Source organism: Jaculus jaculus, chromosome 1 (genome assembly GCF_020740685.1).
Source record: "Jaculus jaculus isolate mJacJac1 chromosome 1, mJacJac1.mat.Y.cur, whole genome shotgun sequence".
NCBI lineage: Eukaryota > Metazoa > Chordata > Mammalia > Rodentia > Dipodidae > Jaculus > Jaculus jaculus.
Window position 1 is genome coordinate 130,621,364 of NC_059102.1, and position 16,557 is coordinate 130,637,920.

General features: G+C 39.3%; 1 protein-coding gene across 5 annotated transcripts in view; it reads right to left on the reverse strand.

Moving 5' to 3' along the window:
- The window catches only part of Rabgap1 (RAB GTPase activating protein 1), a 180,840-nt gene that overhangs the window by 33,768 nt on the left and 130,515 nt on the right, over positions 1–16,557 (reverse strand). For all 5 annotated transcript variants that reach the window (XM_004662784.2, XM_045140729.1, XM_012949714.2 and 2 more), the window contains 3 exons: positions 6,288–6,401; positions 4,303–4,377; positions 75–200 (listed from right to left, as the gene is read on the reverse strand). In XM_004662784.2, coding sequence (XP_004662841.1) covers positions 75–200; positions 4,303–4,377; positions 6,288–6,401 — 315 coding nt within the window. The remainder of the gene's footprint in view (positions 1–74; positions 201–4,302; positions 4,378–6,287; positions 6,402–16,557) is intronic.

Sequence of the window (16,557 nt, forward strand, 5' to 3'; positions counted from 1 at the left end):
TTCACATGAATAAAAGCAATACATGCTGTTTCTTCCTGAAACATTTTGTACAACCCAGGCTGAGTTCTCTTTACCTGCATGAGGCGCTCCAACTGGTAAAATTTGCAATGCAAATCTTCAAAGTTTTGCTTGAAAAGTTCCCTGAGACCATAGTCAAACATGATCTTGACCAGAACACTGAATGCCTGTTCTTCCGGCATCTGTAACCAACAGGTGGGGGAGGGGTGAATGCATCATAAAACATATACCAAGTTTCCTCAATACATTCAACTTATCCCATTATAGCCTTACCAGGAAACAGAGTGATATGTAGAAATTGTTTTGTTCTATAACATTCATTCTCTCATTCATGGAATGTTTAATGAGGTCTATTTCGTGCTAACATGGTCTACCTAACAGCAAAGGTATCAAAACTATTAATATACAGGATCAGCAAGGTTTGTGTCTTCTCCTGCAAGGAAGAAGTCAGGAACAAGTAGTGATGAGAGGACAGCATTTGAGACGACTGGTAAAGGATAGCATAGTTTCCCCTTCCTAAAACATGAAGCCTTTTGTTAACTCATTTTACTTCCCTTTGCTGCTATGGCTTCTAGTAAAATTGTTTTCCTTCCTTGTTACTGTCAAGTTTGTTATGGAACTTTACATACTCTAAGGCCTGAAGTGATGATTAAAGCTTTACAGTGATGCTTGCAGCGATGCCAGAAGTGCTAAAAGAAACTCTACTTCACTTCCACCAACAAACACTACCTGTTTTCTTTCTTTTCTTTGTTTGGGCAGAGTTTCACTCTAGCCCAGGCTGACCTGGAACTCACTCTGCAGCCCCAGGCTGGCTTCAAACTCACTATCCCAGCATACTGAGTTCTGGGACTGAAGGTGTGTGATACCAAGCCCAGCTCTCTTTTCTTTTCTTTCTTTCCTCTTTTTAAAATATTTATTCATGAGAGAAAGGGAGGAAGAAAGGAAGGAGAGAATATGCATGCCAGGGCCACTAGCCACTGCAAATGAAATCCAGACGCATTTGCCACCTTGTGCATCTGGCTTTACATGGGTACTTGGGAATCAAACTCAGGTCCTTAGGCTTTGCAGGCAAGTAACTACTGAGCCATCTCTCCATCCCCAGCTCTATTTTCTAATATGTCCATCTTCCTTAGCTGTATGCAGCAATATTTCCCTGAGAACCAGCAAGATATCTAGTTTTCAAAACAGAAGAAAAGCACTGGTCAAAAAAGTCAAGAAGGTAGGTGAGCTTCTGTGGAACAAGATGGTGGAGGTGGGCAGAACAAAAATCGCTGAGAGTAAAGCAAAACTAAAGAGCAAACCAGATAAAGCAATAAATGAAAAAGCAAAACATTATTATTGGAAAGGGTTAGGGTGTTTAAGGCAAAGAACCACATCTTTTAAAGTCACTGGCATGGAAGGCAGCTTTACTTTCCCATGTGTAAGGGAAACAGTATTGTTCTTAACTCTTAACACTGAGGCAAGCAGCATGGAGCTCAGAAGACTGGGAATTTGCGAAAGTCATCTACAAGGGGTTGTAATACTTAAATGAGGATAAATGTTCTGTGAAATTAGAAAAATCATAAAAGGATAAACTCTGTGTCAGAGGCTGAGATATAAAGTCTGACTAAAACATCAACAAAAAAAGTTCAAGAAAAAAAAAAACTTAACCTTTGTATTCACAGCTTTTGGACTGAATTATTTTAGTTATTTGTTTTTCAAGGTAGGGTCTCACTCTAGCCCAGGCTGACCTAGAATTTGCTATATGGCCTCAGGCTGGCCTTGAACTCCCAGCAATCTTCCTATCTCTCTCTACTTCTCAAGTGTTGGGATTAAAACTGCTTCCCAAGTGCTGGGATTAAAGGTGTGCATCACCACACCTAGCCAGCATATTTTTAAACAACCATATACTTCAAGGTTAAAAAGACACAATACTTTTTGTTTGTTTGTTTTTGATTTGCACTGTAACCTACACTAAATAAACCCTACCAAGGCTTCCTACAGCTTAGGGGATACACATAGATTTTGCTCTCTGACCTTCATGTCCCTTAGCTAGCTCTTGCTTTTCTCTCCAGCTTCTTTCCTTTCTCTCCTCTTTCAATTCCACCCACATGTTAAGTGTACTTCTACTCCCAGCTTCTATATACGTACATCATCATCCTTATGGCCAGCGGCAGTTTACCTTCCTCTCTTGTACTTTTATTGACTGACTGTATTTTTTAAATATTTCCACAACTAAAAAGGGGGAAAGGTAAATGACACTGAAAGTACAGAAGAGAACAACAGCCCTTCTCATTTTTTAGGGTATTCTATAAATGTTACCTCCCTAGAAGAACCTTTAATCTAAATTAGGCTCTCTGTTCTACTCCACGTTACAGTCTTGCAACATCCATCTCAATTTGCTTCATGGAATCACTGAAATTCACAAAAGCATGCTTATACAATTATTCTTTTTATAGCTAGAGTCACAAGCTTTGTATTCATGAGGATGAGGATTATTCACTTCTGACCTCCCAAGCATAGTATTCCTGTGATACAATATAACGTAAATTATTAGGAAATGATGACACAAACTAAGAATGTGGGACATTTTCAAAGATAATGTGCCTGAATTTAAGAAATGTCAATGACTTGAAACAAAGTCAAAGGCAATATAGATTAAAAAGGGGAGGGGGAGGCTGGAGATATGGCTCAGTGGCTAGATGCTTAACTACAAAGTCTAATGACCCAGGTTCAATTCCCTATTACTCATGTAAAGTCAGATGCACAAGGTGGCACATTTCACCCATTTCTAATTTCCACATTTTACTTAAAAAAATTGAAATTAGGGAAGTTAGGTGTGGTGGCACACAACTATAATTCCAGCACTCAGGAGACAGAGGTAGGAAGATCACCATGAGTTCGAGTCCACCCTAAGACTACATAGTGAATTCCACATCAGCCTGGGCTAGAGTGAGACCCTACATTGAAACCAACCCCCAGAAAAAAAAGAAAGAAAGAAATTAGGAAATTAGGGCTGGAAAGATGGCTTAGTGGTTAAGATGCTCACCTGTGAAGCCTAAAGACCCAGACTTGATTCCCCAGTACCCACATAAGCCAGATGCACATATGGCACATGCATCTAGAGTTTGTTTGCAGTGGCTGGAAGCCCTGGCATGCCCATGCTCTCTCTTTCTCTCCTGTCTCTCTTCTGTGTCTTTCTCTCTAATTGCAATTTTTATTTTTTTTTAAGAGAGAAATGACAACCAAATACCAAGTCTGAATCTTTGCTAGAACATAGTCAGAAAAAAGGAGTCTATGGGAGGCAGAGATGTAGACAGTGATGGAGTGCTTGCCTAGAATGTGTGAAGTTCTGGGGTTAAGACCTAACATTGGGGAAGGAATGACAATGACAATGTGGACTGTGTGTTTGGCACTGAATCAATGTGGGTATGATCATGATATTAGAGTTATGTCATTTGATATTAGAGTTATGTCATGATATTAGAGTTATGACATTTTAGAGGGAATTATCTCAGTGTTTGCTATTTTCCTTCAAAAAATAATTTCAATTTTTAAAAAAAATTATTTTAATTTTAGTTATTTATTTGAGAAAGAGGCAGAGAGAACAAGGGAGGGAAGATGAGTGCATTAAGGCCTCCAGCCATTGCAAACAAACTCCAGCACATGTGTAACCTTGTGCATCTGGCTTATGTGGGTACTGGGTAATCAAATCTGGGTCCTTAGGGTTGGCAGGTGAGCACCTTAGCCACTAAGCCATCTCTCAAGCCCTAATTTCAATTTATTTTTATAAGTAAAATATTTAACTTACAAATGGGAGACATAAAAGTCATTGTGGAAACCCTAATTGGCAGTCAGGTGAAAATAATAAATATGGCTACTCACCATACTTTTTTTTTTTTTTTTTTTGGATATTTCTAAGGATTTAAAAGAAAACCAAGAAGTTGGAGAGTATGAGTCTTTGCTAAATGAATGCATGAATAAAATGGTACTAAAGAATGTCTAGCTCTCAACACAACATATAAATCCCAAAACAGATAGAAATGTCAGTGGCCTCTTTACAGATGACAAATTGTTCCCTAGGGTCAATCAACACTGAAGTTCATTTGATATTTTGAGTAGTAAAAAGGCAGTCCATCCTATACTAGTTTTCAACATTGCCATTTATCCCCTTCATGCTTTTCTTCCATGATGACATTAAAGTTTCTAGATATAGAAGTTAAAACTCATGTCTAAAGAGTTTGATTAAGCCCAATCTAAAAGACAGGCCTTGTGTCAAGTCATAGCAGAGATCTAATTACTCACATGGAGAAGCAGCACAGCAGCAAGAAATGACTGGCCCTGGCAGTAACCGATCTCTTCATCATACACAGAATAAGCCTGGGGTGGGAAGAAAACAAACAAACAAACAAACAGTCACTTACATGAATGTAGCATTTATGGCCTAGGCTTGCCCTCTAGGACCTGGAAAATAGAAGACTAGAGGATGCAACCCAAGTCCCACTGGTGCATTTTAATAATTAAAGAATGATCCAGAGCTGGAGAGATGGCTTAGCGTTTAAGCGCTTGCCTGTGAAGCCTAAGGACCCCAGTTCGAGGCTTGATTCTCCAGGACCCACATTGGCCAGATGCATAAGGGGGCACATGCGTCTGGAGTTTGTTTGCAGTGGCTGGAGGCCCTGGCATGCCCATTCTCTCTCTCTTTCTCTCTGGCACTCTCAAATAAATAAATAAAAATAAACAAAAAAAAAAAAATTAAAAGAAAAGAATGATCCAGCACATTTCTCCAATTCCAAAGTTCTTTACAATAAAAGGAACTACACCATACTACTTCCTGTAGCCAGGGAATGGAGGGTAAGCAAAAACTACTTGAGGGGCTGGAGAGATGTCTTAGCAGTTAAGGCACTTGCCTGTAAAGCCAAAGGACCCAGGTTTGATTCCCACTCATGTAAGCCAGATACACAAGGCAGGACATGCAATCTGTTTATTTGCAGTGGGTAGAGGCCCTGGTGTGCCCACTCTTTTTCTATCTACCTCTCTCTCTCTAAAATAAATAAATTAAAAAATATCTACTTGAGTGCAAAAAGAGGTTCTATAGGTCCTTGTTATTCTTCATACTGTATCTCTGAAAAATGCTATTTTTCCTATAAGGCCCTGGTGTGTATGTATTATTGTCAACTTGACAGGACCCAGCTGCTTCATATTCTTCCTACCATACCTTCCCTGACATAATGGATTGTAACCTCCAACTGTAGCTGAAATAAACTCTTTCTTAAGTTGTTTCTGGTCAGGTATTTGGTCACAACAATGAGAAAGAACTAATACAGCTCCCAACATTTTTCAATTCACACAGAATTAATCTCTTAATTCTGTGATACATGCTATACATGCATGACTCTTAGAGCACTTAGCAAGCTGCATTTTAAATTTCCACATTCTCTAGTAGAGTGAGAACTTCCTGAGGACTGCGGTGATGTTCTAAGTTAAACTACCCAGCACCATACACAAACTAATCAGTAATACTGCTAATGTTATTCAAGTTTCTTTCTTGAAAAAAAAGTCTTTTGGCAAAGACACCAGAATATAATTCCTTCCATAATGCCAATTTTAACTAGTCTGATAAGACTTACTACTCTGAAACCATTTGTGGCTTTCTTTGACATTCTTATTTTATTTGTTTATTTTGGCAGAAGAGTTACTATTTAATTTATTTTGGCAGCAGAGTTACTATTTATCTCCTAATAAACTTTATTTTGAGTATCTTGAATACTGACACCTGACATTCCTCATGGTATTCTTCCTGCTGTTTCACTGCTTCACAATTCTGTTTTTATGATTACTATTACTAGTTCTCATGTAAACTGAGGTAAAAAGGGGAATTTCCACAGATTAAGATGGTATTTGTTGTTTGATAAATTTGTTTTTGGTGAAACTTCCTTTATTGTCTTTTTATGCATCAACGTGTCCCAGGAAAGCAGCATAGAATTGAGCATGTATAAATTTATCTTTTAGGGTTACTAGTGTTTATCAGAAGATAATCAAGTTATGATATACAGAGGTTTTACTATTAGCTTTTAGTGACACTACTGCTTTTAAATATATATACATACAACCACACTTGCATAAATTTAGACAGACTTCTATGTAATCTTATTAGACTTCCTGCTTTTGTCCTCTTGGTTTTTATATTCTTAAACGTCAAATACAAATTATACTTTCTGGTTTTCTTAAATATACTTTCAAAGAACCAGAACAATCATTAACAGTTTAATTTTTTTGAAATGAAATACCTTGCATATTTTATATAAGGAATCTTGTCCATCTCCCCCTGTGTCTTTGAAGTAGTCATGGGCTGGGAATGTTCGGTTAATATCCCTGGTAATGGCACTGTCCTGGGGAGATTCCTGTGAAAACAAAGAGGTGACCCAGGAGAGTTCATAGTATAAGTATGTTTGAATGTTGTACGAACAAACACACACACCCATACTAATTGACTTTTTGGGGCCTAATCACTCAAGTGACTGTGACAAGGGCAGAGGAAGGTGAAAAAAGTGACCTGCTTTATTCTACAAACCTCATACATATTATATTCCCTATCTATAGCCAGTGACCGTTTTTAAAAAAATAATTGACAACTTCTATAATTATAGACAACAAACCATGATAATTCCCTCCCCAACCATACCCACTTTCCACTTCACAACTCCACTCTCCTTCTCCTCTCAATCAGTTTCTTTTATTCTGATGCCACCATCTTTTCCTCCCATTGTACTCGTCTTGTGTAGGGGTCAGCAACCTTTCTATTGTAAGAGTGAAAATGCATACCCAAAATTGATTTCCCATAGAAAAATATTCAAACTACTCACAACAGAAGGATATAAGGTTGTTTCTGTTTAAAAAACTGGGTATTAAAAACACTGCTTTAATTGGTCCTCTGGCATGAACCCCATGTGTGGGTAAGTTCCCAACTGGGATTCTCCTGGGGGGCAAATGACATGAGAGAACATTTGCAGTACTCAAATCAAGATGAAACAGATTCAAGCATGCTATGAGAAAATATCCTTTTGGAGTGGGGGCAAAGAGAAGAACTGTTTCATTTTACATAATGAGTTAATAAAACTAAATAGATGTCTATAAGGTCAGCACTATTCCAAGAAGCCAACTAGTACTAATTCCTGCCCATTGAATTTGCATTCATGCCAAGGAACTGGACAGCAGAAGCATGACCTTCTTTCTACTTTAACAATAATTGTCTTCATGTCATAACAGCAGACCTGATTCTCCCTGGTGAGAATACTTCATAGGCAGCATTCCATCCAGTTTTAAGATGAAATTGACAACAATATTCCTCTCTTGTCTAGTAATATCTCTTGCTTCCTGGATAGTGGTATTCCCAAGGTCATAGTATTTTAGAGTTGTGGTATTTGAATTGACAAAATTTAAAGCTTATGTTCTATTTAAACTAGTAAAGTGCATCTGCCAAATCCCTACCCAACTGCTGTCCAAAGAACTTTACTGGCACTTACTTTTAGTTACTGACCCAGTCTTAGTAACAGTTAAGGCAGCTCAAGACTAGCAATCCATGATAAATGGAGACAAAAATCCATGACAACAGCTTTTTTGCAAAGTGGGAGCTTCTAGGTGACAGCACACAGAGGGAACTGAATCAGAGTGGGGAGTAGAAGGCGTATCTGCATTGAGGACAGTAGAGTGGGAGAGGGAGAAAGACAGAAGGCGGAGGTATAGACACACACATTCACAGAATTTAGGGAGGACAAGGTAGCTAGAATTCTAGAGCTGAATACTAGGGAAAATAAACAGAGCTGCACAGCTACCAACAGGGGCCCTATGAGTCATAAATCATTTTTAAAAAAGGTAAACTGAACATTTCATCAAATATTTATAAACACTGGGCTGGAGATACAGTGGTTAAGATGCTTGCCTGCAAAGCCTAAGGACCCAGGTTCAACTCCTCAGAGCCCACATGGTGGCACATTTGTCTGAAGTTTGTTTGCAGTGGTTAGAGACCCTAGCATACCCATTTTCTCTCTTCTCCCTCTAATAAATAAATAAAATTTATAAATACTACTGTTCAAAAACTACTGTTGAAGACATAAAAAGGTAAGGCACAGACCAAGATAAAATACCTATAAAATATAGCTAATAATGGAGTTTTATCCAGAACATAAAATTCTAACAAGAGACTAATTCTAAAACTAATAGAGACCAAAACATGAACAAACACACATATGAACACACATGCACATACAAACATGTATATTGAACAGATTGTCGCAAAAGAATACATATATGGCAAAAATACTTGGAAACAAAATTGACATTAATCATTAGAGAAATACAAACTTAAAATCACAATTCTACCTATCTATTAAGTACTAAGATTAAAAAGATGTGAGGAACCAAATGTTAGCAAAGGATATAAAATAACTACAACTCCAATACAACAACTTCACATTGGAGAATGCAAAAACAGTACAAATACTTTGGAAACATTCTGGCAATTTCTTTTAATGTTAAGCATACACTTACCACACAACCCAGTGGATTCCATTCCTATTATTTATGCAACAGAAACAAAAACAAAAAAATGTGCACAATGTCTTGAGCTTGAATGTTCATAGAAGCTCCATGGTTCATTAAAAGATAAACAAACTTGGGCTGGAGAGATGGCTTAGCGGTTAAGCGCTTGCCTGTGAAGCCTAAGGACCCCGGTTCGAGGCTTGGTTCCCCAGGTCCCACGTTAGCCAGATGCACAAGGGGGCGCACGCGTCTGGAGTTCGTTTGCAGAGGCTGGAAGCCCTGGCGCGCCCATTCTCTCTCTCTCCCTCTATCTGTCTTTCTCTCTGTGCCTATCGCTCTCAAAAAAAAAAAAAAAAAAAAAAAGATAAACAAACCCGTCTGTCCCTACAGCTGAATGTCAGCAATATAAAAGAAACACTAACCTGTCTTCTCTCCACCTCTACAAAAGTGGAAAAGATAGAATGTGATGGTTTGGATGTGAACTGCCCCCCCCCCACAGGCTCATTTGAATACTATTGGTAATGCTGTTTGGGGAAATTATGGAACCCTTTGGGAGGTAGGACCCAGATGAAAAAGATGGGTTACTGTGAGGTGGGCCTTGATGTTTATAGCCCACACCTACTTCCGGTCCCACTCTTGCTTTCCTCAGTGTTCTTATGTTTTCACTGTATAGGACCTTCGCTTTCTTGCTTAATGATATTCCAAGGTATCTGGTTTTTCTGTGTGTGTGGCTACTGAAAACAGGATAGTGTCACTTACATCTTTCTCCATGTTTCCTGGAGTATAGGAAGGCTACTGGTTTTTGTGTGCTGAATTTGGATCCTCCCATTTTACTGAAATAATTAGCATGCCAGGGACTTAGTCACTGCAAATAAACTCCAAATAAACTTTGTGTGTATGTGCCACCAGTATGCATGTGTCACCTTCTGTATCTGCTTATATACGTTCTGGGGAGTCAAAGCTGGGTCCTTAGGTTTCACAGGCAAGTGCCTTAGCTGCTGAGCCATCTCTCCAACCCTAGAAGGGTTTTGGTTGAGTCTTTTGGGTCACTTATGTATAAAATCATGGCATGTGCAAATAGGACTAATTTGAGTTCCTTACCAATTTAAAAAAATATTTTATTATTTATTTGACAGAGAAAGAGGGAGAGAGGGAGGGAATGAATAGGTGTACCAGGGCCTCCAGCCACTGTAAATGAACTCCAGACGCATGTGCCCCCTGGTGCATCTGGCTAACGTGGGTCCTGGGATATCAAACCAGGGTCCTTTGGCTTTGCAGGCAAACGCCTTAACCACTGAGCAATCCCTCTAGCCCTTCCTTACCAACTTGTGTCCCTTTGTTTCTATTGTCTTACTGCTTGAGCTAAGACTTCAAGTACTATAGGAAAGCAATTATGAGAGTGGGCTGGAAAGTACTATGGGACCAGCTGGAAGAAGATGGGCACCAACAGCATGAACAGGCAGGGACCCTGCAGACTACAAAATCAACGATCTTGTACAATACTGGTACACAGCCTCTGCAGGTAACCAACTGCTGTCTGACTGAACATGAGGCCCACTCAGCTGGAGAAAACTCATACCTGGTACTGGAAACCAAGTCAGAATCCCATAGTCAGGAAATTCACAGACTTCAGAGATAAGCCTCCACTGTTCTCTGCAGAACAGGAGTGAGCTTACACAAATAAATTCAAATAACTTTGCATGCCCCCTTTAACTCAAGCTGCTCTCACTTTTTTTTTTTTTTTTTTTTTTTTTTGGTAGAATCTGCTTTATTTTAGATATGGCAGAGAAAATGGAACAGAGTCGAGATCCATCAGCAAGACAAGAATTATAATCAACTACCCACAACACGAGACTTGCCACCTCTTCCACATCTTCCATGGCTCAGGAGAACTGCAGTGGAAGCAGCTCCATGAACATTGCTCTTACTGCTAACCTGACAACCAACTCCAGAGAGATGGTAGCAGACATGGTGATCAAGCAAAACCTATCAAAGCAGAAATGTAGAGGCTACAAAAAACTCAACACTAAATTAGACTGTCAATAGACTGCCGGCCATAGCTCAGGGAACATTGAGGAAGAGGGGGCAGCAAGACTGTAAGATTGTAAGAGCCAGAGTGGGAGGAAATACCCCAAGGTATAGTCCCCCCATCATCCTATTAGGACTGACTGAGGCCTTCATGACCCACAGTAAATCCCATAACCCCACAGAGGACCCCAGGGAAAAGGAAACAGGGCAGAGGGAATAAAAGAGTATAATTTGTTAAAAATAGATTAATTTAAAGAACACCCATATCCTCTATATACAACCATTCCTGTAAAGGCAGAAACCATGAATTAGTTTTATAACTTTATTTTTGTTTTATTGAGACAAGGTCTTGCTATGTAGTTCAAATTTGCAGTACTCATGCCTTTATCTCCCAGATTCTGGGATTATAGGTGTTGCAGTCAGGTTTGCATTGCTGGAGAAATCACTTGACCTTTTTTTTGGGGGGGGGGGAGGGTTTATTTTAACTTACAGACTTGAGGGGAAGCTCCACGATGACAGGGGAAATGATGGCATGAGCATCACCTCCTTGCCAACATCAGGTGTGTGTGTGTGGGGGGGGGGCAGCAGGAGAGTGTGCCAAACACTAGCAAGGGAAAACTGGCTATAATAACCATAAGCCTGTCCTCAACAATACCCTGGCTCCAGGAGGTAATAATTCCCAAATCTCCATCAGCTGGAACATAGCATTCAAAACACTTTGGGGTATGTATGAATCAAACTACCACATTCCGCCCCTGCCCCTATAAAATGATAACCATACATGATGTAAAATGCAATGCCTTCTGCCCAACTTTAAAAGTCCTATAGTTTTTAATAAACCCTAATGATGTTCAAACATCCCCATAATGTAAGGTCTTTTAACTGAGTCATAATACCAAAAACTCCAAAATACCCATAATGGCACAGAATTAAACATTCACACTACATAGCAAGGAAATATTTAATACAAGATTTAAAATAACCAGGGCAAACATCAAACTCTAGTGCCAAGTCTAGCAACTCTATTCAGTGACAAGTCTCCAAGCCGGATAATTCTAACCAGCAACAAGTCTCTGGAGTTCCAATTCTGCCCTTCCAGCCTGGAAAACTTCATCCAGGGTCGTTAGCTCTCCTTAGCAGCTGTCTTCTGGTCCTGGCATCTCCACTGAGTCTCCACTGCAACCCACAGTCCATCCTTATGACACCATTGGGTCCCATGCAGGTTTCTAGCAAACCTGCTTCGCAATGCCTATGGCCATTTCCAAAACACAAGACTGTGTTGCAAACTCAATGACCCTCTCTTTCCTGCTTTGCTTATATTCCATAATACCAGGTAGGGTGCCAATTTGTTAACCCAGGGGGGAATAATGCAGACTTTGAAGAATAGGACACTCCTCGAACATTCAGGCCCCTTTAAGGCTGCTTTCTTTCTGCTGTCCCAATGCAGGTCAGCTGGCCCAATCTCAAAGGTTGTAATCTCTCGGTTGTAGCTGAAGGAGCACCAGTTTTGGCCCAGAGTACTTTTTTTTTTTCTGTGCCATATCCCTCTGCTCACACTAGTCCATTTCTATGCAATGCAACCCTGCACAAATTATCAGGACACAAGCATAACAGCAAGCCTCTTACACAAATTGCTCCTAGCCCAGTCCAGGCAACGCTCTTTCTCACCCTCACAAGCCAAGCCTCACAATCTATAGTTCTTACTATATTTAGGTCTTTCAACTCTGGCCAGAATAATCCATCAAGCTGTACTTAAAGTATTGCAAGACATCTTTTAGAATAAGGTTTTAAATTTATCCACATTCCTCCTGCAAAGCAGCTCCAAAAGGCAAAGTCAGGTTTCTCATAGTTACAACCCCACTCTCAGTACCAACTTTACTGTTGCAGCCATGTTCACATTATTGGCAAAAATCACCTGACCAAGTTTATGGGAAAAAGGGTTTCTTCTGGGTTACAGACATGAGGGAAAGCTCCATGATGGCAGGGGAAAACAACTACATAAACAGAGGGTGACCATCACCTCCTCACCAACATCAGGTGGAAAAAAAAAATACAGGAGTGTGTGCCAAATACTGACAAGAGGAACTGGCTATAGTACCCATAAGCCCAGCCCCAACAATACACTGCCTCCAGGAGACATTAATTCCCAAATCTCCATCTGCTAGGAACCTAGCACTCAGAACACCTAAGTTTATGGGGGACACCTGAATCAAACTACCATAACAGACATGTACCATCGTGATTCAGAGCTGTTTGATAAGTAGATCTAATGAATATCCAAAGTCTTAAGACAAGTCAATGGCAATACTGATATGGTTAACAGCTCCTCTTACAATAAGATCTGTGATTCGGATGTTCAAGACTCATGAGAATGAGGCAACAAGTAAGTCAGAAACAAGCTTTATTAGCTGAACAAATCCTATCTAAGATGAAAATCAAGAATGTTCTAATGCCTGTTTTATTAATAACCCCTAAGCTGGATAGAATGTGTAAGAGAAAATAATTACCAGGAGAAATGGAATGGAGATTACATGGGAAGTGAAAATTTTGAGTCTTAGTTCTATGTAAAATATAGCAAACCACTGCACTTACCAAATAAAAAGAGAAAAAGGAGTGTAAATATCAAAATCAAAGCTATGTTATTGTGGGCTAAATATTTTTTCATCCTGGGTTTATGCAAACTCTCAATTCAGCTTTAATTTAAAAAAGCACATACATACAATGTGATATAGGAATTAAGAAATGTTGACTTTTTTGAGATAGTCTCGTTCCGTCATTACATAGCCCAGGATGACCTTGAAAGGGGGTCCTGCTGTCTCGGGTTCCCAAGGGCTAGTATTACAGACAGAGGTTACCATGTTTTGCCAAAAATCTGAATATTCAATAAATCTCTACTTCATCAGTAGCTCAAATAACTAAGAATGAACCATTATAAGTCTACTTTCTGTTGCTACTATAAAATAGGAGCCAAGGTACTTTATAAAGACTTAATTAGCTCATGGTTTCCGAAGTCTGAGATCATACCCCTATAGATTCAGTCTCTGGTAAAAGCCATTTGGTTTGGTTATCATACGTAGCAGATAGCGTCAGAAGGGAGAGTAAAGAGGGGACAGGGAGGGAGAAGGAGAAAGGGAGAGAAAGGGACAAAGGCAAAGAGCAAGTAAGTTCAGTCTCTTTGGAACTATTGTGGGTTTCATAGCACTACCTTCATTTCTTCTGAGGGGCAAGGTGACCAATGACCTATAGGTCCCTTCTCTTAAAGGTCCCATCACTTATTGACATTATTATACTAGGGACTAAACTTCCAATTCATGAATAGCCAGTTTGAGCTTCAATCATAAACATATGCAGCATGACCAAAAATTTTATCTTAGCCTTAGCATCATCAAGAGAAAATGAACTAGAATTCATTAAAATTAAACTTTCTGCTCATGAGAAAAACCATTAGGGCTAAAGAGATGGCTTAGCAGCTGAGGCACTTGCCTGTGAGGCCTAAGGACCCAGGTTTGATTCCCCAGTGCCCACGTAAGCCAGATGGACAAGGTGGCACATGCAGCTGGAGTTTGTTTGCAGTGGCTAGAAGCCCTGGTGTGTGTCCATTCTCCCTCTCTTCTCTGCCTCTTTCTCTCTCTCAAATAAAAAAATATTGAAAAATATACTATTAGCCAGACGTGGTGGCTCACACCTTTAATCCCAGCACTTGGGAGGCAGAGATAGGAGGATTGCTGTGAGTTCAAGGCCAGCTGGGCCATAGTGAGACACTACCTCGAAAAACAAAAACAGGTAAATAAATAGATAATAAATATATACTATTAGAAATAAGCAAGCAGTAATATACCAAAAAGAAATTACTGTATATATGCATGTATATATATCATCTATGCATATATGTTTATATATGAAATACTCAAAGTCAACCTAATAAAATGGACAAAAACTTGGATATTTCATAAAATAAAATATACAAATGCAAATAATGAAAAGGTAGTTATCAAGAAAATGCTAACTAAAAACTAAAGTAATATCCAGTCTATAAAGGAGGATGAATTCTTGTGCAGACAAGAAAGTGCACTACTTGGAACACTCTGAAGACAGAACATCAATCAAATATAAATTTTGAAAATCAGAACTCCAATTTAAAAATGTTGTAGGAGGCTGGGGTTGTAGCTCAGTTGGCAGAGTGTTTGCCTGTTATGCAGGAGGCCTTGGGTTCAATCTCTAGCACATAAAACTTGTAGTAATAGTGGGCTTCTGTAATCCCAGTACTTAGGAAGTAGAGGTAGGAGGATCAGTTCAAGATCATCCTCAGATACACAGGACTTCTAGTCCAGCCTGAGATACAAGAGACCCTGTCTCAAAGCAAAACAAACCAGAAAGAGAATAATGTGGTTGGATTTGTGTTTATAACAATACTGTCAGCTAGGCATGATGGCCATGCCTATAATCCTAGGGACTGGGAGGCCAAGGCAGGAGGATCAGGAGTTCAAGGTCATCCTTAGCTACTTGGCCTGGGCACCTGAGCTACATGGGATCCTGTCTCTCAAAAAGAAAGGGTGGTTTTATCATGGCAGCATTTCTCAGTAAGCATAAAAACAGTGATAAAGCTGCCCAACCAGCCTAGCTTTCCGCAATAACATATTTTTGTTGTTGTTATTTAGTTCTGGCGATTGAATCTAGGGTCTCAAGCATGCTAGACAAGTGTTCTATCACCGATCAACACAGGAGACAAAGCCTATCCACTGTGCTCTACAATTACATGTCCAACTGAACTATATTCCCAACTCTAAAGTAAACTCTTATTTTTAAATATCAAATGACTTTAGGAATAAGACAACAGCAAAATCTGAAACATGCAAAGAAGCATAGACTGTGATTTAAAACAAACACAAAGGTTAGAAAATTAGACCAAGAAACCAAGAGTATTACCAAGGGCTTTAAAACAGTTTGCACCAGTGATTATATCAAACTTGCAGTGAAGACAACAGTCTCAAGAAGATATATAGTTTCTATAAAAATACAACTAGAAGAAAATTTAAATGAACACAGGATAGAAAAAATACAAAACTTGAATGTAACTGGCCAGTTTTCATCACTTACTCTTCCTTATCAATTGACCATAGGAGGCATCAGATGATAAGGGGCAAAGCACTCTCGACAGAGGGTCACTCTGAATGCTAACAATGAATTCTTGAAGTGTTTAAAAATAATAATAAATTAAGGACTCCCATGTGAACCACTTGCTTAAAATATTTAGTCTTACGAAATATACAGAGGAATTTGGAATAAATCCATCTGAGTTGCCAAGGGCCAAGCCATACAAATGTGATCCAGAAATTCTAATAATGATAAGTTTAGTAAGTTTCCGTGAGAATAATGACTTCATTAAATCTGGAAATGTTTTGAAAACAAAATAGCAGTAACATGAAGGATGACCATTCCTAAGAAAACACAACAAAGAACCTTATAAAACATCCAAGCCAAGTACATATAAAATGAAGCTTTGCCCAGCAACCCACATTCCTTTTCCTTTGAAGGGGTTAAACACAGATGCAGCTCATGTACAGAGCTTGATAACACACACTAACATTCAAGACCATATTGTCCAAGTCAATCAAATCCTCTTAACCTGGCTTAGTTGTGTGGCAGCTTAGATAAGAAACAGAGACAAATGGACTTAGGGCAACAGTTCAGGGATGGAACTCTTGAAAGAACAAAGAATAAACAGAAAAACTACTATCAGGTGATATGTCCTGAAAGCTATTGACTTCACAGATTTTGTTCTTCCTATTCTTCCAAGATAGACAGTTTTCATCTCCATGAGAAGATTAAATACCCATCTGTCCCAATCCATTGAGAGGCAAGGCAGCACATATCCATAAGCCCAGAATTCAGAGGTTGAGGTAGAAGAATCCAAAGTTTGAGGCCAGCCTACACTATCCAGTAAATTCTAGGCATGCCTGAGCTATAGTGAGACCCTGTTCTGAAATAAAG